This window comes from Triticum aestivum, chromosome 7D, assembly GCF_018294505.1.
Source record: "Triticum aestivum cultivar Chinese Spring chromosome 7D, IWGSC CS RefSeq v2.1, whole genome shotgun sequence".
Lineage (NCBI taxonomy): Eukaryota > Viridiplantae > Streptophyta > Magnoliopsida > Poales > Poaceae > Triticum > Triticum aestivum.
The window spans coordinates 577,966,640-577,990,193 of record NC_057814.1 but is presented as its reverse complement, the minus strand read 5'-3'; the positions used below and the strand labels follow the sequence as shown (position 1 = coordinate 577,990,193).

At 43.1% G+C, this 23,554-nt stretch overlaps 2 protein-coding genes across 2 annotated transcripts; one reads left to right on the top strand and one right to left on the bottom strand.

The window, feature by feature from the left end:
* Positions 1-12,335: 12,335 nt before the first annotated feature.
* On the top strand, positions 12,336-19,204 carry LOC123164562 (molybdenum cofactor sulfurase). The gene is made up of 22 exons (XM_044582093.1): positions 12,336-12,872; positions 13,144-13,242; positions 13,343-13,401; positions 13,782-13,942; positions 14,179-14,360; positions 14,843-14,966; positions 15,093-15,195; positions 15,278-15,323; positions 15,486-15,524; positions 15,610-15,766; positions 15,843-15,945; positions 16,109-16,225; positions 16,316-16,393; positions 16,491-16,592; positions 16,692-16,785; positions 16,883-16,993; positions 17,105-17,169; positions 17,505-17,653; positions 17,808-18,040; positions 18,208-18,338; positions 18,538-18,648; positions 18,732-19,204. Exons 1-22 carry the CDS (start codon positions 12,761-12,763, stop codon positions 18,843-18,845), a joined length of 2,490 nt encoding a protein of 829 aa, XP_044438028.1. The 5' UTR covers positions 12,336-12,760; the 3' UTR covers positions 18,846-19,204.
* Positions 19,201-22,962, bottom strand: LOC123164563 (protein JASON). Its single transcript, XM_044582095.1, has 8 exons — positions 22,732-22,962; positions 22,567-22,627; positions 22,375-22,448; positions 20,982-21,074; positions 20,839-20,909; positions 19,943-20,747; positions 19,768-19,850; positions 19,201-19,627 (listed from the first exon to the last, which is right to left on the bottom strand). Exons 1-8 carry the CDS (start codon positions 22,855-22,857, stop codon positions 19,582-19,584), a joined length of 1,359 nt encoding a protein of 452 aa, XP_044438030.1. The 5' UTR covers positions 22,858-22,962; the 3' UTR covers positions 19,201-19,581.
* Positions 22,963-23,554: the final 592 nt, after the last annotated feature.

Here is a 23,554-nt window from a genome sequence, read left to right as displayed (position 1 = left end):
GGTTATCTTACGATGGATGAAGGAGTAAGGAGTAAGAAGAGCCTAAGCTTGGGGATGCCCATGGCACCCCAAGTTATTATCCAAAGAGAAGCATGCAACTAAGCTTGGGGATGCCCCAAGTGGCAACCCCTCTTTCTTCTAACGACCATCGGTATTTTACTCGAAGCTATATTTTTATTTGTCACATACTATGTGTTTTGCTTGGAGCGTCTTGTATGATATGAGTCTTTGCTTGTTTTGCTTTGTGTTCTAAGTCATGAATCCTTTCTGGACACACTTGTTTAAGAGAGCCAAAATTATGCCATGACTTGTTAGAATAGCTCTCTATGCTTCACTTAAAATTTTATAAGCTATGGATTTGCTCTAGTGCTTCACTTATATCTTTTTGAGCACGGCGTGCTTTGTTATTTTTTAAGAAATTCTCTCATGCTTCACTTAGATTTATTTGAGAGTTAGTAATTTTTTTAAGAAATTCTCTCTTGCTTCACTTAAATTATTTTGAGAGAAAGAAATATTATGCTCATGATCTTCAGTTATATTTGTTTGAGCTTATCAAAAGCAACACATGAAAATTAGTTCCAAAGTGATATATATCCAAGGAGGATATAATAAAAACTTTCATGAAGATCATTGGACAAAATAAACTTGATTCCTTGTAATAGTTTTGAGACATGATGATGTGATATGTGAGTCATGTTGATGAGTAATTGTGGTTTAGTAAAAATATTGGTGTTAAGGTTTGTGATTCCCTATGCAAGCACGAAAGTCAATAGTCATGCAATGAAATTACATCCTACTTGTGGTGCATTATTCGGTGTTAATTATGCTTAATGCTCGCTTATGAGATTATTCGTTTCTTGGCTGGTCGCTTCTCAATCTTTTGCTAGCCTTCATTTTGCACTAAGTATGAACACTACTTGTGCATCCAAAATCCTTTAAACTAGTTTTGCCACATAAGTCCACTATACCTACCTATATGGGGTATTCTTTTGCCGTTTTAAGCAAATTTTTATGTGCCATCTCTAATTTTCAAAATAAATTTCTCTTTTGTGTGCTCGTACCACTCGCGAGGCGGTGAGGGGTGGCTAATATTTTCCATGCTAGATGTGTTATTCTCACGATGAGTGTTTATTGACTTGTCATTGCACGAGAGTAAGGCAAAGGTATTAGGGATGCCCAGTCCCGAAATGAAAAATGAATTTACTTTATGTTGTCAAATAATAAATTCCTTCGAAAGTGTTGGTATGGAGAGCAACCGTGGATTCGGCTAGCCATGGAAAGTGAAAGTATGGTGGAAAAAGGAATAAACTTTATTTTCTGTTTGGGAACCGCCTATGATATATCTAGCATGGAAAGTGTTGGGAGCTCTAAGTCGTTTTCGTTGGTGGGAAAAGTATGCCTCTCAAAATGTTTTTATCTCTCAATTTTCGCTTTGAGCTCTGGCACCTCTACAAATCCCTACTCCCCTCCGCAAAGGGCCTTTCTTTTACTTTATCCAATTTTTATTTTGAATTTGAGTCTCCATCTTCTCTTATAAAGCACCAACTAGTAGGCATTATGATCATACTTGAGAATTGGGTGTAGCTAATATGCGAGCATGTTTCATGAATGGATCAATGATTGAGCATGATGGGCTAGGGATAACTTATTTTAGCGTTGATATTTTGAAAGACATGGTTTCTTGTGGATATGCTTGAGTATTTAAGTCTCATGCCAAAACTAGACTATTGCTTTGAACCATATAAAAGTCCAAATATCCATGCTACAAAGAAAAGAATATGTGAGGAATATGTTAGGCAGCATTCCACATCAAAAATTCTATTTTTATCATTTACCTACTCGAGGACGAGCAGGAATTAAGCTTGGGGATGCTGATACGTCTCCAACGTATCTATAATTTTTTATTGTTCCATGCTTTTATATTATCATTCGTGGATGTTTTACAATCATTTTATATCATTGGTACTAACCTATTGACATAGTGCCAAGTGCCAGTTACTGTTTTCTGCATGTTTTTTACATTGCAGGAAATCAATACCAAACGGCGTCCAAACGCAGCGAAACTTTTGTGGATTTTTTTGGACCAGAAGACATCCAATGGGCCGGAGAAGCGCCTGGGGGTGCTCTGAGGGGAGCACAACCCACCAGGGCACGCCAGGAGGCCCAGGCGCGCCCTGGTGGGTTGTGCCCACCTCGGGTGCCCCCTGAACCGACTCTTTGCTCTATAAATACCCCAATATTCCAGAAACCCTAGGGGAGTCGACTAAAATCAATTCCAGCCGCCGCAGAATTCAGAACCACCAGATCCAATCTAGACACCATCACGGAGGGGTGCATGATGTCCATTGGTGCCTCTCCGATGATGCGTGAGTAGTTCTTTGTAGACCTACGGGTCCGTAATTAGTAGCTAGATGGCTTACTCTCTCTCGTTTGATTCTCAATACAATGGTCTCTTGGAGATCCATATGATGTAACTCTTTTTGCGGTGTGTTTGTTGGGATCCGATGAACTTTGAGTTTATGATCAGATCTATCTTTTTATCCATGAAAGTTATTTGAGTTTCTTGATCTCTTATATGCATTATTGCTTATAGCCTCGTATTTCTTCTCCGGTATTTGGGTTTTGTTTGGCCAACTTGATCTATTTATCTTGCAATGGGAAGAGGTGCTTTGTAGTGGGTTCGATCTTACGGTGCTTGATCCTAGTGACAGAAGGGGAACCGACACGTATGTATCGTTGCTACTAAGGATAAAACGATGGGGTCTATTTCTACATAAATAGATCTTGTCTACATCATGTCATCGTTCTTATTGCATTACTTCGTTTTTCCATGAACTTAGTACACTAGATGCATGCTGGATAGCGGTCGATGTGTGGAGTAATAGTAGTAGATGCAGGCAGGAGTCGGTCTACTAATCTTGGACGTGATGCCTATATAATGATCATTGCCTGGATATCGTCATGATTATTTAAAGTTCTATCAATTGCCCAACAGTAATTTGTTCACCCACCGTTTGCTATTTTTCTCGAGAGAAGCCACTAGTGAAACCTACGGCCCCTGGGTCTCTTTCTCTTATTATTTGCCTTTGCGATCTATTTTATTTGCCTTTTATTTTCAGATCTATTAAACCAAAAATACAAAAATACCTTGCTGCAATTTATTTTATTTGGCGTTCGATCTATCAATATTTACAACTCTCTCACGTCCGTTTGCCAATTTCTGGCGCCGCTACCATGCAACTAGTTTTGCATAAAGGTGGCTGGCGGGTGTCTGTTTCTCCTACTTTAGTTGAATCGAATTTGACTGTGGCTGGTCCTTGAAGAAGGTTAAAACAGCAAACTTGATGAAACACCATTGTGATTTTTGCCGTACGTAAGAACGGTTCTTGCTAGAAACCCGAAGCAGCCACGTAAAACTTGCAACAACAAAGTAGAAGACGTCTAACTTGTTTTTGGAGGGTATGTTCTGACGTGATATGGTCAAGACATGATGTGATATACGTTATTGTATAAGCTGATCATGTTTTGTAAGATATCTGGCAACCGACAGGAGCCTTATGGTTGTCTCTTTATTGTATGAAATGCATACGCCATGTGATTGCTTTACTTTATCACTATGCGCTAGCGATAGTTGTAGAACCAATAGTTGGCGAGACGAGGACGACGCAACGATGGAGATCAAAGTGTCAAGCCGGTGACGATGGAGATCATGACGATGCTTTGGAGATGGAGATCAAAAGCACGAGATGATGATGGCCATATCATGTCACATATTTTGATTGCATGTGATGTTTAGCTTTTATGCATCTTATTTTGCTTAGTATGGCGCTAGCATTATAAGATGATCCCTTCACTAAATTTCAAGGTAAAAGTGTTCTCCCTGAGTATGCACCGTTGCTATAGTTCGTCGTGTTGAGACACCACGTGATGATCGGGTGTGATAGACTCTACGTTCACATACAACGGGTGCAAGACAGTTTTGCACATGTGGAATACTTGGGTTAAACTTGACGAGCCTAGCATGTACAAACATGGCCTCGGAACACTGGAGACCGAAAGGTCAAACGTGAATCATATAGTAGATATGATCAACATAGAGATGTTCACCATTGATGACTACCCCATCTCACGTGATGATCAGACATGGGTTAGTTGATTTGGATCACGTATCACTTAGATGACTTGAGGGATGTCTATTTAAGTGGGAGTTCTTTAGTAACTTGATTAATTGAACTTAATTTACCATGAACTTACTCTTAATAGTTTTTGCATATCTATGTTGTCGATCAATAGCTCGCGATATAGCTGCCCTATATTTTTGATATGTTCCTACAGAAAACTAAGTTGAAATATGATAGTAGCAATAATGTGGACTGGGTCCGTGATCTGAGGATTATCCTCATTGCTGCACAGAAGAATTATGTCCTTGATGCACCGCTAGGTGACAGACCTATTGCAGGAGCATATACAGACGCTATGAACATTTGGCAAGCTCGATATGATGACTACTTAATAGTTTAGTGCGCCATGCTTTACGGCTTAAAACCGGGACTTCAAAACATTTTGAATGCCATGGAGCATATGAGATGTTCCAAGAGCTGAAATTAGTATTTCAGACTCATGCCCGTGCAGGAGGTATGAGACCTCTGACAAGTACTTTGCCTACAAGATGGAGGAGAATAGCTCAACCAGTGAGCATGTGCTCAGAATGTCTGGGTACTACAATCACTTGAATCAAGTGGGAGTTAATCTTCCAGATAAGATAGTGATTGACAAAATTATCTAGTCACTATCACCAAGCTGCTAGAACTTTTTGATGAACTATAATATGCAAGGGATGACGAAAATGATTCCCGAGCTCTTCGCGATGCTGAAATCGGTGAAGGTAGAAATCAAGAAAGAGCATCAAGTGTTGATGATTAACAAGACCACTAGTTTCAAGAAAAAGGGCAAGGGAAAGAAAGGGAACTTCAAGAAGAATGCCAAGCAAGTTGCCGCTCCCATGAAGAAGCCCAAAGCTGGACCCAAGCCTGAAACTGAGTGCCTCTACTACAAAGGAGTCACTGGAAGCGGAACTGCCCCAAATACTTGGGGGATAAGAAGGATGGCAAAGTGAACAAAGGTATATTTAATATGCATGTTATTGATGTGTACTTTACTAGTGTTCGTAGCAACCCCTGGGTATTTGATACTGGTTCAGTTGCTGAGATTACTAACTCGAAACAGGAGTTGCAGAATGAACAGAGACTAGTTAAGAGCGAAGTGACGACGTGTGTTGGAAGTAATTCCAAGGTTGATACGATCACCATCGCACACTCCCTCTACCTTCGGGATTAGTGTTGATCCTAAAATAAATGTTATTTGGTGTTTGCGTTGAGCATGAATATGATTAGATCATATTTATTGCAATACGGTTATTCATTTAAGTGAGAGAATAATTGTTGTTCTGTTTACATGAATAAAACCTTATATGGTTACACACCCAATGAAAATGGTTCATTGGATCTCGATCGTAGTGATACGCATATTCATAATATTGAAGCCAAAAGATGCAAAGTTGATAATGATAGGGCAACATACTTGTGGCACTGCCGTTTAGGTCATATTGATGTAAAGCGCATGAAGAAACTCCATACAGATGGACTTTTGGAATCACTTGATTATGAATCATTTGATACTTGCGAACCATGCCTCATGGGCAAGATGACTAAAACTCCGTTCTCTGGAACAATGGAGCAAGCTAATGACTTATTGGAAATAATACATACCGATGTATGTACCTTCACAGATGATTTGAGTAGGTATGGGTATATCTACTTAATGAAACACAAAAGTCCGAAACATTTGACAAGTTCAAAGAATTTCAGAGTGAAGTGGAGAATCATCGTAACAAGAAAATAAAGTTTCTATGATCTGATCGCGGAGGCGAATATTTGAGTTACGAGTTTGGCCTTCATTTAAAACAATGTGGAATTGTTTCACAACTCACGCCACCTGGAACACCACAGCGTAAAGGTGTGTCCGAATGTCGTAATCGCACTATATTAGATATGGTGTGATCTATGATATCTCTTACTGATTTACCACTATTGTTTTGGGGTTATGCATTAGAGACAGCCGCATTCCCGTTAAATAGGGCACCATCTAAATCCGTTGAGACAACACCGTATGAACTGTGGTTTGGCAAGAAACCTAAGTTGTCGTTTCTTAAAGTTTGGGGTTGCGACACTTATGTCAAAAGACTTCAGCCTGATAAGCTCGAACCCAAATCGGAGAAGTGCGTCTTCATAGGATACCCTAAAGAAACAATTGGGTACACCTTCTACCACAGATCCGAAGTCAAGATCTTTGTTGCCAAGAATGGAACCTTTCTAGAGAAAGAGTTTCTCTTGAAAGAAGTGAGTGGGAGGAAAGTAGAACTTGATGAGGTAATCGTACCTTCTCTCAAATTGGAAAGTTGCACATCAGAAAAATCCGTTCCCGTGATGCCTACACCAACTAGAGAGGAAGCAAATGATCATGATCATGAAACTTCATATCAAGTTGCTACTGAACCTCGTAGGTCAACCAGAGCATGATCCACACCAGAGTGGTACAGTAATCCTGTTCTAGAAGTCATGTTATTAGACCAAGGCAAACCTACGAACTATGAAGAAGCTATGATGAGCCTAGATTCCGACAGATGGCTTGAGGCCATGAAATCCGAGATAGGATCCATGTATGAGAACAAAGTGTGGACTTTGGTGGACATGCCCGATGATTGGCAAGCCATAGAGAATAAATGGATCTTCAAGAGGAAGACAGACGCTGATGGTAATGTTACTATCTACAAAAGCTCGACTTGTTGCGAAAGGTTTTCGACAAGTTCAAGGGGTTGAGTACGATGAGACTTTCTCACCCGTAGCGATGCTTAAGTCTGTCCGAATCATGTTAGCAATTGCTGCATTTTATGATTATGAAATCTGGCAAATGGACGTCAAAACTGCATTCCTCAATGGATTTCTTAAAGAAGAGTTGTATATGATGCAACCAGAAGGTTTTGTTGATCTTAAAGGTGCTAACAAAGTGTGCAAACTCTAGTGATCCATCTATGGACTGGTGCAAGGATCTCAGAGTTGGAATATACACTTTGATGAGGTGATCAAAGCATATGGTTTTATACAGACTTTTGGTGAAGCCTGTATTTACAAGAAAGTGAGTGGGAGCTTTGTAGCATTTCTAAAATTATATGTAGATGACATATTGTTGATTAGAAATGATATAGAATTTCTGGATAGCATAAAAGGATACTTGAATAAGAGTTTTTTAATGAAAGACCTTGGTGAAGCTGCTTAAATATTGGGCATCAAGATCTATAGAGATAGATCAAGACGCTTAATAGGACTTTCACAAAGCACATACCTTGACAAAGTTTTGAAGAAGTTCAAAATGGATCAGTCAAAGAAAGGGTTCTTGCCTGTGTTACAAGGTCTTAAGTTGAGTCAGACTCAAAGCCCGACCACTGCAGAAGATAGAGAGAAAATGAAAGTCATTCCCTATGCCTCAGCCATAGGTTCTATCATGTATGCTATGCTGTGTACCAGACCTGTTGTGTGCCTTGCCATGAATTTGGCAAGGGGGTACAATGGTGATCCAGGAGTAGATCACTGGATAGCGGTCAAAATTATGCTTAAGTACCTTAAAGAGGACTAAGGAAATTTTTCTCGGTTATCGAGGTAATAAAGAGTTCATCGTAAAGGGTTACGTCGATGCCAGCTTTGACACCGATCCAGATGACTCTAAGTCTCAATCTGTATACATATTGAGAGTGGGAGCAATTAGCTAGAGTAGCTCCACGCAGAGCATTGTAGACATAGAAATTTGCAAAATACATACGGATCTGAATGTGACAGACCCGTTGACTAAACTTCTCTCACAAGTAAAACATGATCACACCTTAGTACTCTTTGGGTGTTAATCACATGGTGATGTGAACTAGATTATTGACTCTAGTAAACTCTTTGGGTGTTGGTCACATGGCGATGTGAACTATGGGTGTCAATCACATGGCGATGTGAACTAGATTATTGACTCTAGTGCAACTGGGAGACTGAAGGAAATATGCCCTAGAGGCAATAATAAAGTTGTTATTTTATATTTCCTTATTCATGATAAAGGTTTATTATTCATGCTAGAATTGTATTGATCGGAAACCTTAATACATGTGTGAATACATAAACAAATACCGTGTCCCTAGTGAGCCTCTACTAGACTAGCTCGTTGATCAAAGATGGTTAAGGTTTCCTAACCATTGACATGAGTTGTCATTTGATAACAGGATCACATTATTAGGAGAATGATGAGTTGTCATCCGTTAGCTTAGCATAATGATCGTTCAGTTTTATTGCTATTGCTTTCTTCATGTCAAATACATATTCCTTCGACTATGAGATTATGCAACTCCCAGATACCGGAGGAATGCCTTGTGTGCTATCAAGCGTCACAACGTAACTGGGTGATTATAAAGATGCTCTACAGGTATCTCCGAAGGTGTTTGTTGAGTTGGCATGGATCGAGATTAGGATTTGTCACTCCGAGTATCGGAGAGGTGTCTCTGGACCCTCTCGGTAATACACATCATAAGCTTGCAAGCAAACGACTAAGGAGTTAGTCACGAGGTGATGTATTATGGAACGAGTAAAGAGACTTTCCGGTAACGATATTGAACTAGGTATGAAGATACCGACGATCGAATCTCAGGCAAGTAACATACCGATGGACAAAGGGAATTACGTATGTTGTCATTACGGTTCGACCGATAAAGATCTTCATAGAATATGTAGGAGCCAATATGGGCATCCAGGTTCCGCTATTGGTTACTGATCGGAGAGGTGTCTCGGTCATGTCTACATAGTTCTCGAACCTGTAGGGTCCGCACGCTTAACGTTCGATGACGATATAGTATTATATGAGTTATGTGATTTGGTGACCGAATGTTGTTCGGAGTCCCAGATGAGATCACGGACATGACGAGGAGTCTCGAAATGGTCAAGAGGTAAAGATTGATATATAGGACGATGGTATTTGGACACCGGAAGTGTTTCGAGACGTACCGGGAAGGAATCAGGTCACCGGAAGGGGTTCCGGGCACCCCCCGGCAAGATATGGGCCTTATGGGCCAAAGGAGGGGACAGACCAGCCCACAAGGGGGCTGGTGCGCCCCTTCCCTTGTTTGGCCAGCCCTACGGAAGGAAAAGGGGGAGGGCTAGCCCCTCCTGCCTTTCCCTCTCATGGGAGAAAGGAAAGGGGGGGACGCCACCCTCCCCTGCCTTTCCTCGCTCTCCAAATAAGGAAAGGGGGGCGAAGCTTGGGAGGGATCCCAAGTAGGATTCCTCCTACTTGGGCACCTCTTTTGGCTGCTCCTCCCTTCCTCCCACCTATATATATGTGGGAGGGGGGCACCTAGCATAGAACAGACAATTGCCTAGCCGTGTGCGGCGCCCCCTCCACAGTTTACACCCCTGGTCATATTTTCGTAGTGCTTAGGCGAACCCTGCGGAGATCACTTCACCATCACTGTCACCACACCGTCGTGCTGACGGAACTCATCTACTACCTCGACGTCTTGCTGGATCAAGTAGGCGAGGGACGTCACCGAGCTGAACGTGTGCAGAACGCGGAGGTGCCGTGCGTTCAGTATTTGATCGGTTGAAGCGCGAAGAAGTTCGACTACATCAACCGCGTTGAGAAACGCTTCCGCTTACGGTCTACGAGGGTACGTAGACACACTCTCCCCCTCGTTGCTATGCATCTCCATGGATAGATCATTGCGTGTGCATATAATTTTTTTTGTTTTCCATGCAACGTTTCCCAACAGTTCATCCACCCAAAAGCATACATCTGAAACAAAAATGAGTCCCACAGTTTACACGGAATACATAATTCACTGTAAATTTTAGTTGAAATGCTTTCAAGTGCTATGCCTAATCCAATAAACTGAACTTAAGTGAACTGGCGATTTATTCAAGTAAAGCGCGCCCCGAGATACAATCTCCCTCCCCAGTCGCTCCTCACCCGAGCGGCTCCGGAGGCACCCCTGCCCTAGCACCTCCCCCTCCCTTTTCTTGGCTCCTCCGGCCATCGCGCAGCAGTGCTCCATGGGCGGAGGTGGGGCGCTGGCTGGGGGTGCAGGGCGGCGCGACCGTTATGGCCACGGGCTGAGGTCTTTCGGCAGAGTGGCGTCGTGGAGGTGCTGGCGTGCCGCTGGCGAACATGGTGCTCCGATGTGATCTGGCCCTCCCAACCGATCTGGGCTAACACGGATGCGTGGGACTGCCTTCTTCTCGACGGCTAGTTCGGCAGGGAGTTGACCGGCGGCGTGGGGGCTTGCTAGTCTTGCATCTAAAGGTGGTTTGGACTTGCTGATCTTCAAGCGCCAAGTCGTTGATCTCCTTCATGTCGGCCTCCTCGGTTTGGACGCCGACGAGTTCCGGCCTTCCCTTTGGAGATTTTCGCTGATTGGCGCATGGCGCCACTGGATATCTAGATCGAATTCGATTTGGTCGTGCGCGCCCTTATCTTCGGCCAGTGAGCCTTCATGAGGGTGTGGCGCGAAGCTTCACGTTCTTGTTGATGCCATGGGACATGTCTAAATATAGATTTCTATGGTATTGATAGAGGTGGAGAAAGTCATGGGGCTGTGATCAGAGGTTTGAAATGGCGGAGAGGTGTTTTGGTTGCGATGAAGACTGGCGGCACAGGTTCTTCCTATGTGTCAGGTGTTTGGTGACTTGCAGCTAGAGCCTTGGCAAGATGGGGTGGCAAAACGGGTGGACTACATTTTTGGTGGGGCTCCTCGAGTGCTGAGCCTTGATTTCCAGGGTGAAAGCCCAAGGTCTAGCCTTCATTGGTTGTACCTGGCAATGGCCTTGTTGTAGGCATTATTTTTGTGAACTAGGACTCTCTCCAGGTGAAAACCCAAGATCTTCGATCGAACGATGACAATGTCTGTGCATTGTTTCCTTCTTGGAGGCGTTGCTTTTGGAGAATCTCTTTTGTGGCCCGGGTGTTGTCTTCGGTGGTGGTTAGAGTGCTGCTGTTGTGAGTTTCAATCACTGTGCCGGGGTCTTTGTTTTCTTTTTCTCTCTCTTTTATTTTTTCTTGGCTGTGTGCATCCTTGATGTCTTTGTACATCTTGTTGGTGCAGAGGCTAGGTGTAATTGGTATCTTCGCGATATTAATATATTCCCCTTACTGAAAAATTCAAGTAAAGCACAATGTCGACAGATTGAGTACCGCACCTGAGCTCATCTACACCCGCCCCGACGAAAAGAAATCAAAACAAATACTAGAAAAATTTAAAAAATTCTATTTTTTGTGCGGTAGAAAATTTGATGCGTGAGGTACGCTCCAATTTTCAAATTATTTGGACACCTAACGAGCTCTCAGCAAAAAAGACAAATTGAGGGTCTGTAAAAATGTTTACTGTTCATGTACTGTTTTAGCCCGATTTGTCTTTTTTGCTGAGAGCTGCTCAGATGTCCAAATGACTTAAAATTTGGAGCGGGCCTCACGCATCAAATTGTCTACCGCACAAAAAAAACTTAGAATTTTTTGAATTTTGTTTGAATTTTTTACGAATTTTTTCTAACCAGGTGCAGATAAGCCTGGGCACCAAAACGCCCTTCTCATACTAATGCCTCTGATCATGATACAACAAGGAGGAAAAGCTTACTTTTACTCATCGAGTGTGGGATATGAGAACTTCACTACTTGAGAAGACATTTATCCATTCTTGATCACGATGCTCTACTTACCTTGCACCAAACCATGTCATGTACAAAAATCTGGCACGGATCACAACCAAAAAACAGTCTGGACATTTGCATAGTTACAATGAAATCTCTTAGAAATATCTTCTCCGTGGCATCAATATTAGCAAGACAAAATTCTTACTCCGTGGACATCCGCCACTCGCTCACCCGCGCGAACTTGATTACCGATAGTGATTTCCGAAAGCCATGAGCGATGGACGTACTTGGGCCAGGACGATCCTCTGGAAGCGCATGCCGTCAAATCACAGAGTCATCGCCACAGTGTGAATGAAAAGTCCTAACTTCACAGACGACCAACCAACAAAAGCTACGTGATACATTAACATAAGCTCATCAGATCTGAATAACCGGCTCCGAAGGCTATAAATTAGGCCAGAGACAACATTTAGCAATGTTCCACGAGACAGACAAATGGTGGCTTGTTCAGGCCCAGCCTGCACGTTCCAGCCCACCACCGTGCGGGCCAGGCCATCGCACTCACAATGCGCTGAAGTGAGCTGGCCTGGACGCCTACCACATCATCACTGCTTAGCGTTCTTGGAGAGAAAAAAGAGAGAATGTGACGCCATTGATGCGTCTGCAGAAGCTTCGTGTCCCGCCATTGACCGCGGGAGGGCAGCCAATGGGGAAGCACTAGGAGCCATAGGAGGGGTCAATCCGTGCGTGAGCCATTACGTACGTAGCCGAGCCACCGCCCGCCCTCCGCCTCTCGCCGTCCGCCGACGCCACACGCAAGCAATTTTTAATCCCCCGCCGAGCGCCCCAACCACCGCCGTCCGGCTCCCTTTCTCCACTCCGGGCACGAGGGGAGAATAATATAATCTAATTGGCCCAGTGCGCGCCACTAGCTCCACTCTCGCCACCGAATCAACCAGGATCCGCTCGGGCTCGCTCCAGCTAATCCGGCCGAGGGGATTCGGGGGAGCGAGGGCGGGACGGAGGGAGGCATGGAGCAGAGCAGGGAGGAGTTCTTGGAGCAGTTCGGCGGCGACTACGGCTACCCGGGCGCGCCCAGGGGCGTCGACCAGATGCGGGTCGCCGACTTCCAGCGCCTCCAAGGTGCTAACCCATTCACGGCTCTCTCAATTTATTCATACAAAGAGAGTTTCAGGGGGAAAACTGGAATTTTTCTTTGGATTACTAGAAAGTACTCCCTCAGTTCGGAATTACTTGTCGCAGAAATGGATGTATCATCTAGACGGAGGGAGTATGATTCTTGAGCTGAGAGTGATGGCGATTTGGCAGTTAAATCAATGTGCTGGTGTGTGTGCGTGGGGGAAGTTCATATCATAGCATTTAATTTTGTGCTTTGCCTGGTTGTGGGGAGCAGGGACGGTGTACCTGGACCATGCCGGCGCGGCGCTGTACTCGGAGCAGCAGATGGCCGACGTTGTCAAGGACCTCACCTCCAATGTCTATGGCAACCCTCGTATCCTTGGCTCGCATTATCAAGAGACATTGTTTTATTTCCTGTTATCGATGTATGTGTTGCGAGTTCTTGTGGATGTGGTCCTTGACGTGTTTGTTAGATAGCCAGAGTGACTCGAGCATGGCCGTGACCGACCAAGTTACCGCTGCACGCCATCAGGTACCTTTCTGGCTTGTATCAAGTCAGTCCTTTCTACATAATCATTGGCAATAAACATTTTTAAGACCGAACACCATAGCATCAGTTTCTGTGTAAGGAAAAGCCAATGCTGGACACTTGCCGATGAGGTTATTTGCCATAGATATTCCATTCATGTCCTAATGTAGCTATTAGTGTCTGTCTCAACTTACGGTAAGTTCAGAAATGCTCAAACTACATATAGCCAAATTAGGAGAGTATTGATAAAGTATGCACCTGTCATTGTGATTGAAAGTTTGAAAGATACTGTGATTTGCCGACATTTTGCTCTATTCGATGCATTTGAGTAAGTTTGGAGTCAGCTTTTTTCTTGGTTATGATGCAGACTTTATCTTACACAGGTCCTAAAATACTTTAATGCATCTCCAAGAGACTACAAATGCATATTCACTTCCGGGGCAACAGCGGCTCTGAAACTTGTTGGTGAATGTTTTCCATGGAGCAGAGAAAGCTGTTACATGTACACAATGGAAAATCATAATAGTGTACTTGGGATAAGAGAGTATCCTTCCGTTAAAATTCTTAGTATCAGATCACAACCTTACTGGTCTGGCTGTTGAAGCATATAACCTTTGCTGACATACAAGCTGCAATAGCACGACGGGTTCCTTATCAATTCAGTATTATCAATAGTTTCTCTAATTTGATTTTAGGAAAAAAAATGTTCCCATAAAGTTGAGAAGTTCATGTTGACGCAGGGTATCTTGTAGAATTTGTGTGTCCTTAATGTATTTATAGATATGCTCTGAGCAAAGGAGCAACTGCATTGGCGGTTGATATTGAAGAGGATAAGGGTCTTGAAAAGAAACATGGAAGTCCTAGTTCCGATTTGTTTAAGATCTCGAGACACTCAAACCAAAGAAGAGGTGGAGACGTCCTTTCACAGAATTGTCAGAATGGAAGCCTTTCAGCGGTTTCAGGTAAAGTTTTGTCAGAATGGCATTTCCGTTCTTCACATACTATCAAGATCTTATGTTCAGTTATAATAGTTGATCAATGGGCTGGAGCTTATATTTTGTATAGAATTTGATTGACTTGCTTTATCTTCCTTAGATTTGTTTTTTAAGACAACTATGAAACTTCCACAAGCTAGATGCAACTTATTTGTCCGCATTCTGGGAATGTTTTCTAATACACGTGTTTTATTTATTTAATTGTCATTTCAAGCCCAATTGTTGTACCATGCAATGCACATAAATAACCCGAATATCTAACTGCGAAGTTCTTTCTTCAAACTCTAAAAGTGATTATGTGGAACAAGAAAAAAAAAGGTAAAATCTACAATTGAGTTACATATAGAATGAAAGCCAAATTTAAAGTTCCACTCGGTTAACTGAACATCAGTGCTGGTGTAGTTATTATCTTTTTTAATTTTAATTTATTTTTTCTCCCTGTGGTTTAGAAAACAATTGGAATCTGTTTGCATTTCCTTCTGAGTGCAATTTCTCCGGACAGAAATTCAACCTTAACTTGGTCAAGCTTATCAAGGAAGGAAATCTTGTGGGGCTCCCTTCGCAGCAGCAGCAGTAAGATGGTTGATAAATATAAAAGCCATGCTTTGGACAAGACAATCAATTTCTCTAAGGGTTATCACCCTCTTTTAGTGGAACTTCAAGTACCTTGATCATACTTACTAATTACACAACATGCAGGGGTCAATGGATGGTTCTGATAGATGCTGCAAAAGGATGTGCAACTGAACCACCAAATTTAGATGTGTATCCTGCTGATTTTGTTGTCTGTTCGTTCTACAAGGTAAATCTATATGCACCTATTATTGGCTTGAAATCTTGGTCCTAGAGATGTGACCAATTGCTATATTTTGGTGAACTTGCAGATATTTGGCTATCCAACTGGTCTTGGTGCTCTAATTGTAAAAAACGGTATGCAACAAGTACTTATCACTTTAACTTGGCATAATAGCTATGTTGTATTTTCACATGCTATAAACTACATTGAATATCCTAACATTAATTAAATTATTACAAAAATCATTATTTATAGTGTCAGCTTTATGACATCTTTCATATTTTCTGTTTTGACAGAGGCTGCCAGTTTGCTGAACAAGACATACTTCAGTGGAGGTTTTGTGTTGCCCTACTTAATTAGATGTTCTATTTATCTTATGTTTTGTCACTAATTTTGTTTTTAAATTTGTGACATCTGTAGGAACGGTAGCTGCTTCAATTGCTGACATTGACTTTGTTCAGAAAAGAAAGAGCATCGAACAAGTTCTTGAGGATGGAACAATCTCGTTCTTAAGCATAGCTTCTCTTCAGCATGGTTTTAAGATAATTCAGATGCTAACTACCTCCGCCATTGCACGGTATGTATTAAAGATAGTTTGGTCCTAATATTCTGCCTTGGATGTTCTCTGTAAACACTCTGTTTTTCTCTTGTAGGCACACATCATCCCTTGCTACTTATGTGAGAAAGAAGATGCTGTACATGAAGCACAGAAATAAGAAAAATGTTTGCATAATCTATGGACAAGAAGCATCTAAGGTATAAAAACCAAGTTATTTTAATGCCTTCTTTAAGATGTACTGTTGCTATTTTTCTGTTTCTTCCATCAGTAGAAAATGGTTGACACTTGCCACCAATATAAGAGCTAGACATTATGAACATGATATTCTAGGCTTCATTTTTGCTATCACATATGCTTTAGGTGGCAGATTTGAAGACAAGCCCTACAATCACATTCAATTTGAAAAGAGAAGATGGCACCTGGTTTGGATACCGTGAGGTGGAGAAGCTTGCTTCCTTATCAGGAATTCATCTGCGTGTAAGTGTATAAACTCAGCTTCCATTCTACCTATGCCGGCCTGTTACCCATGTTGGTTCCTTGGCTAATTTTCCCTCATCTGTCTTGCAGACGGGCTGCTTCTGTAACCCTGGCGCTTGTGCTAAGTATCTTGGCTTGTCTCACTCGGATCTAGTTTCTAACTTTGAGGTACACCTTACAGACTTATCTAATTAACACATCAATAATCTTATATCATTATAGATGTTTCATATCATAATAGCGTAAATGTGTATTTACTTGCCAGGCTGGGCATGTTTGTTGGGATGATAATGACGTAATAAAAGGAAAACCAACTGGTGCTGTCAGAATATCATTTGGGTACATTTCCACTTATCAAGATGCGGAGGTATGATTTTAATAAGTTTGCTGTGGCATTTATAAATATTTCCGTTACTTGGATCCTCTCTAAGGAGTTATCACTTATCAGCAATCTTTTGTTTTCTAGGAATTTCTGAAGTTTCTGCAGTCTTCTTTCGTGTCTAAACCAATAGCATCCAGTAATGGGCACACGTTGAGTATGAACACTCTTAACTTAGTAGGTAATTGCTTTATGATTTGAAATTAGTGATGGATTATTGGATTGTATATCTGTTGGCATGCTTTTACCAGTTTAGTTCATATAAATTTTAATTGCAGACAATCAGAGTCAGCAAGTTGTTCCAGATGTTCGCTTAAAGTCCATAATTATTTATCCTGTGAAGTCTTGCCAAGGATTTAGTGTGCAGAGTTGGCCACTGGCCGCTGGTGGTATGTGTGCATTCTATATCATGGCTTATTCTTTCATTTGTATCTTTGGTTACAGCGATGTTGGTGGCCATAAACTGACATTTTATAAACCGTGTTGTCTTCTTTACTTAGGCTTAAAATATGACAGAGAGTGGCTTCTTCAAGGATCAGGTGGTGAAATTTTGACTCAAAAAAAGGTAACTGAATCATTCCTGCTTTCTGTGTGTTCAACCTTATGGATAACACCTCAATGCTGTCCCAAAAGCTGAAAGCAAAAATTTGAAGCAAATTGAGGGCGCGATTTGTAAATACCCACTACTTTGTTCATTTTGTTATTGAGATTTCTTGAGCTCTCCAGTAAAACAAATAGTATGGTTACAGAAGGGGAAGACAGATTATGCATCCCAGACATGAACAGAGCAAACTTGAATGGAAGAACTTTTTTACATTTTAGATATTTTGTTCGAAGTTAGTTGGCGAACCTGCCTGTCAGGATTTCTTTTTAGCGTCAGTTGAGTTCCATATTCTTCAGGTACCAGAGTTGGCCTCTATCCGCACATTGATCAACCTGGAACTTGGGAAGCTCTTCGTAGAGTCACCTAAACGAAAGGATAAATTGCAGATTTCTCTTCTGGAGAATCTGACTCATCTAACTGCAGAAGTAGATGTGTATGGCCAAAGGTAAGAACCGTACCAGTTTTTACAACTATTTGATCAACTTCCTTTCCATTCACCATTTGGTGTTGGGTTTATTCGATGTTGCCTTTTTATTTGGAGACGGTCTTGAGTTTTTCACTTATCTCCAGACTTAGAATAATCCTGGAATTTGCTTCAGGTACGAGGTAGAAAGTTATGATGAGAATGTAAACACATGGTTCAGCGAAGCTATTGGACGCCATTGTACCTTTATGAGATGTTCAAGCTCCAAGAAAAGTCTCTGCACATCTACTGGCCAGAACGGTCGTCTATGCAGGGATACTCGAAGCAAACTTAGTTTTGTCAACGAAGGACAATTGCTGCTAATATCTGAAGAGAGCGTCTCTGACCTCAACAGTCGGCTTAGTTCAAGTATGCAATTTTCTTTCCCCGTTCCCTTCTTATTGCAAAATGACGAAAAAGGGCTCTAATTGTTCATCGAAATCATTTAATAACCTGCAATTTTGACTGCCTCAGATAATGTATAGTCTTATTTGCACAGCATTTTCTTGGGATAACGTGATGTAAACATTTTGCAGGCAATGGAAATGGTAAGCAGCACGTTCTTGTTGATGCAATGAGATTTCGCCCCAACATTGTTATCTCTGGGTCGACGCCATACAGAGAGGACAACTGGAAGAGGCTTCACATTGGAGATGCCTATTTTACTGTAAGTGTTCTTTTCCTTTCAGTATCCATCGACAGAAGGGCTTTTTTGTGCACACAATTGAACTTCCTTGTTATAACTTCAGAGTGACCATGTTCATTCTTTTAACAAAATCCTGAAGGCTAGCTATTTTGACATATTACGCCTGTTCACCAAACGTTGCTGAACCACTCCTTCCGTTTGCCGGACTGTTCGTGTGCAGTCCATGGGAGGATGCAACCGTTGCCAGATGATCAACCTACACCAGAACGCGGGGCAGGTGATCAAGTCGAAGGAACCGCTGGCTACATTGGCCTCCTACCGTCGAGAAAAGGTGAGCTGCCTGCCTGCCTGTTGAGCGAGCCGGCACTTGCGTTTTTCGCCGTGTAACTTTTTATGCTGTTCATATGTTTCCAGGGCAAGATTTTGTTTGGTGTCCTGTTGAACTACGAAGACGGTTCGAGTGGAGAAGAGACCGTCGCAGAGAGATGGCTCCAAGTAGGGCAAGAAGTGCACACTTCGACAGAGTGATTTCGTGTGCAGATACAGAGCCAGCACCCACATCAGAAAAGGTGCTTGGCAATGAGTTGCTTAGGACAACACACACCCAGTGCGTGTAACAATTTTTAAATGCTTGTGTAATATTTTTGTATACATAGACAGGAAAAATAACTTGAAACATGTGAAAAATGCATAGTTGTAAACGGTTCAGATGCCATAGTTACTCAGAACTGATGTTCCTATGAACATGACATTTGTATGACAACATGCCAGTTTTGTATTTGTAATCACGGAACACAGCCCAGCATTTTTAAAACCGAGGGACATGATGATTCATGAGCTCATGATGATTCCAGAGCTGAATTTGGTAACAACTACTGAGACATGAACTCATGGTAATTCCATAACTGAAGTTGGTATAACAACTGTTCAGGACAAGGCAAAAAGGGGACACTGAGACATCTCAGTGTGCTTGCTGTAAGGTGTAACGTCAGCTCACTCACTGCACTGTGTATGCAGCAGAAAGGGTATTACATACAGACAGGACAGCTAAGTAACATTTCTTACATCTTATAAGCATCTACCAGAAGTTGATGATATTCATAGCAGCAGTATAACACCTCTACCGTTTGTATGTAACATTGCATCACGGTGAAGGCGGCGAAAGTTTGGTGACAGGTATATGGTGGAGTGACAAAAAAAGATATAGCATTCAGGCACGCAGTTTCAAAAGTTGAGGACTGATTATATTCAGCTTTCTCCACCATCAGGTCTCCTCCTCTACAAGAAACAAGTCTCCTCTGATAAGTTTCCTGTGTTAGAACCATGATGTTAGCACCAGATCAGTGAAATGCGCAATGGGTTGGTGGCAAGTAGTTTGATGCATGGCAAAAGAGCTGAAAAAGCAAAAACAGAAGGCCAAAATTGCGTTCATGTATAGAAAGGAACAAACCTCGGAGCGATAGGCTGCTCATCCGACAAAACCCTCAACAGCCTCTCCTCGAACGGTGTCGCATGCCAGCTGACCTTTTGATCCTAACACCAGCGACATCTTAGAATGGTTAGCTCATGTTAACCATAAGTTTGGGTATGCATTACTAGACAAACCATAAACCATCAGCACATACCTCCTTGTACTTGGTGGTCGTGTTTGGAATGCCATTGCCATCCCATGCCTTGGGAAACCTTGGAGTAGGGTTCTCGACATCTGCGTCCATCCCAGAAGCTGCCGTGAAGACGGGGCTCTCCGTGAAAAGTGTGTTCTCATCGCGCGGTTGGTCGGAAGCAGATGAAGTGACAACACCTTGATTCTCATTGTCTCTGGATGAAGGTTTTAGCCAGTGGGTCAGACTCATTGCAGCACGCTTTTCATCTGAATTTGATTTTGATAGAGCTCCACCATCCAATAGATCCAGGCTTCTGGTTTGGCACTTCGACTCCTCCGAAGGGGGTGATCCTTTTTCTTGGTATGAAGCATTCTCACTGGGAAAACTGAATGGCAGAGATTTTGAGAATCCCACCTTAGCGACTGAATTTGAAGAGGTCTGCTGCAGTTTCTTGATATGATCTGCTCCCAAATTTGCACGTTTTGGAGAACTGGAGGGCAGCATTGGTGAAGAATCGTCTGACGGTTCCACTTGCTGAAGCTTGTTCTCAATGGGTCTCAAGACAGGATAGACAAATTGTTTGCGGGTGCGCACACGCTTCCTAGACATAGTAGACCCTGTGTGTGAAGCATACATTGTTCCAGGGGTCTGCATATCATCTCTGAGAACCAAAGGTGTCGGGAAGGGTGAACCATTGCAGTCAGAGAACCTATTTTGCATGCTCCAGAATGGGGACTTATCACGGAGAACTGATCGAGGAACAGAATCAAGTGATTTATCTTGTGAAACTTCAAGTTTAGTCATCAAATCCTCCTCGCATTTGAAGCTGAAAGGTTGGCATAGACATCAATTATATAATATCATCAAACCATGTTAAAGAAAGTCCAAACACATAGGAAAAGTGGGTCAGTTATTACCATTCAGATGAATTAAGTCCGGATACTGATGTTCCTCCCATTGCAAGTGCATTGATGGACATGTCATCAGACTGCATATCCAAAAAGAAGGCATCAGAGATATGAAACTAATAAAAAAATTATTCCATAGATACTGTCCCCACCTCATTAGCGGATTCAGAATTACTTTCGTATGACACATTCCGAAGTTCAGCCGGGGTTTGCGATATTGTGCCATACAACTGGAGGTGAGCTGCCTGGGTGGATTTAAGAGCCACATGAAAATTTCAAATTAGGATAGAATATAAAAACGCCTCAGTTCTTGGAATATTTTACATACTCCCAAGCTCTGAAAACAAAGTCAGGTACTGCCAGAACGTAAAAAGTAAACAAATGCAGAAGATAAAAATATAAGAGATCATAACAGACTGTACATTTTGGTCAATAATACCAGCACCAGTGAGCTTTCCCAATAAGATAGGACTAGGAACGATGAAAAATTCTGGACTAAGCCCATATGTTCCAATGCTTAAAATAGAATTATTATCAGCAGGTGCAATGAGTAAAGCTCATGAACTCTTGAAAACATTGGATTTACTTATATAGCTACAAGACAATTAAAATGTAATTTTTACCGATATACTTTATGAAAATGCAAATGAAGCTGTGGGTATATTAGCTATCCCAGCCGCACATTTGCTTTCATGCAGTCAAAAAGGAACACAGGAAGGTTCTATCTTTTTTACCAGAACATATAAAAAGATGATTGACCATATACAACACCCAGTCCATGAAATTCCAGAACCATCCTTTTGTTTGGTCGTAACAAAGAACTAGCTATTTGCAGTGTGCATATGATAAAATACACTAACTAAAGCACTTGTAATGGAAAATTGTATGCCACAGGTTCACAGCTAGTAGGTACAGTGTGATATGGGTAAACCTAAACCCCTCCCTATAAATACAGGTACAATCAAATTCAATCTAAAGTGTTACCTTGTAGCAGATGGGTACCTAAAGGTAACAAATATTACAGTCAAAAAACGAAGCTAGATCCGCCGAACTACAATGGGACAGTCAAAATGGTCTTACACAAACATTCCCCACATGTGTGACTCAAAAGAGGGACATGTATTCATTCAGTTATTAGGCACTGTGTAAACTTAATCTCTCCATCTAAACTATCCACATACATTGTGCGCGTCGGGGAAATGCAGTAACACATATGCAATCACAACATCAGCCTGGAACCAGAATCTGACAGTCACTGTAACTGTAAGGAAGTGCACAACCATTCCCCACATCTGTGACCCAAAACAGGGGCAGAAGTTCACCTAGCTATCACTAGGCACTGTGTAAACTGTAATCTCTCCATCTAAACCATCCACATACATCATGCACATTGTGAAAACACAGGCGCAATCTGGAAACCTCGAGTTCTGAACCTAGAACTACAACCTGACAGACAGTAACAATAACCGCATAGCCATTCCATTCCTCACGCGTGTGACTGAAAAAGTAACAGAGATTCATTTAGCTGTGCTCCGGTAGGCATACCTCTCGCCTAAGCTCCTCGTCGGTGTCATCGCCATCTCGCAACTGCTCATTCGACCCTGTGCTCTCTGCAAAACCTGAAACAACACCACGCACACATCGAAACGAACGACGCAGGGGTCAACCACAGCACACCAATGACGAATCCATGAGGCCAAAATCGCAAATCCGACGGAGACAATCGAGGATACGAACCTTTCTCCTCGTCCGAGGCCGGGAGCGCCTCCCCTCCCCGGCCCTTGGGCACGAGCGGATCCTGCACAGACGCGAACGCACCAAAACATAAAATCATCACCGCCTGGGCTCGGAGCACGAACGAATCAAGGGGGAGAAGGAGAGGGAGAGATAGGGTTCGGTTACCCGGTGGGCGGAGGCGGGGCTGTCGTGGCCGGGGCGGCGGCGGAACCAGGAGAGGAAGCAGTCGACGAGGACGGCGTCGAAGAAGGCGACCACCGCCCTCACCAGCGCCTCCGCGCACCCGCACATCGGGGCTCCGCCGGGGGCCTAGGGTTCCGCCGCGCCGCCGCGGGATCGGGACGGGATGGGGACGGAGGCGAGTCGGCCGTTTGAAATGGGACACGAGGAGGAGAGGAGGAGGGGACCGGAGAGAGGTAGCCGTAGTGAGAGAAACTCGAAGAAGCCCGGGGCGGCGGGCCGGGCCCAGGGGGTTTCGGCCCGGTTCGTCGGCAGGGGGCTTTGTCACCGCGGCCCAGCTCTTCTGCCGTCATTACTGGGCCGTCCCGTGGTAATCTGCCTGGGCCGTAGATGCGTTCTTCTTTTTTTGCGAATAGGGCCGTAGATGCGTTCGGACAACGAACGAACGGGTCGCGGTCGCGGGCTGTGTGGTGCGATGGTTTGACCGCTGTGGTGGATTCGCCGGGTGGGAGAGAAGTCCGCCTCCAGAATGAGCGAGGAACACTGTAGACACGAGGAAAAATGGTTCCCGGACGCCGACTGTTCACCGGCCGCGGGGATTTCCTGCGGATTCCGGCGACGAACTCCGCGGAAAAAGATGTGGCTGCGAGCTGGGCTTGGCACCGCCTCTTTGACGTTGCGCCAAGGAGTAAAGAAAGAAGTTACGTGGGGATCCGCTTAAGTTACCTGTCAATTAACTCACCGCGTCCGGCCCCTTCTCCCCACCTTCCTGAACTTTCATTCGGAATAGGGCTAAATGGGTTAGATC

What these genes read in the sequence shown, in the direction of transcription:
- LOC123164562 (XM_044582093.1), top strand. Translation starts at nt 12,761, where the DNA reads ATGGAGCAGAGCAGGGAGGAGTTCTTGGAGCAGTTCGGCGGCGACTAC. An exon ending in AAGCCTTTCAGCGGTTTCAG is followed by an intron (nt 14,361 to 14,842) that starts GTAAAGTTTTGT and finishes CCTGTGGTTTAG; the next exon opens with AAAACAATTGGAATCTGTTT. An exon ending in GTAGATGTGTATGGCCAAAG is followed by an intron (nt 17,654 to 17,807) that starts GTAAGAACCGTA and finishes AATTTGCTTCAG; the next exon opens with GTACGAGGTAGAAAGTTATG.
- LOC123164563 (XM_044582095.1), bottom strand. Translation starts at nt 22,857, where the DNA reads ATGTGCGGGTGCGCGGAGGCGCTGGTGAGGGCGGTGGTCGCCTTCTTC. An exon ending in GCCCCGCCTCCGCCCACCGG is followed by an intron (nt 22,628 to 22,731) that starts GTAACCGAACCC and finishes GCGTCTGTGCAG; the next exon opens with GATCCGCTCGTGCCCAAGGG. An exon ending in ACGAGGAGCTTAGGCGAGAG is followed by an intron (nt 21,075 to 22,374) that starts GTATGCCTACCG and finishes AAATCCACCCAG; the next exon opens with GCAGCTCACCTCCAGTTGTA.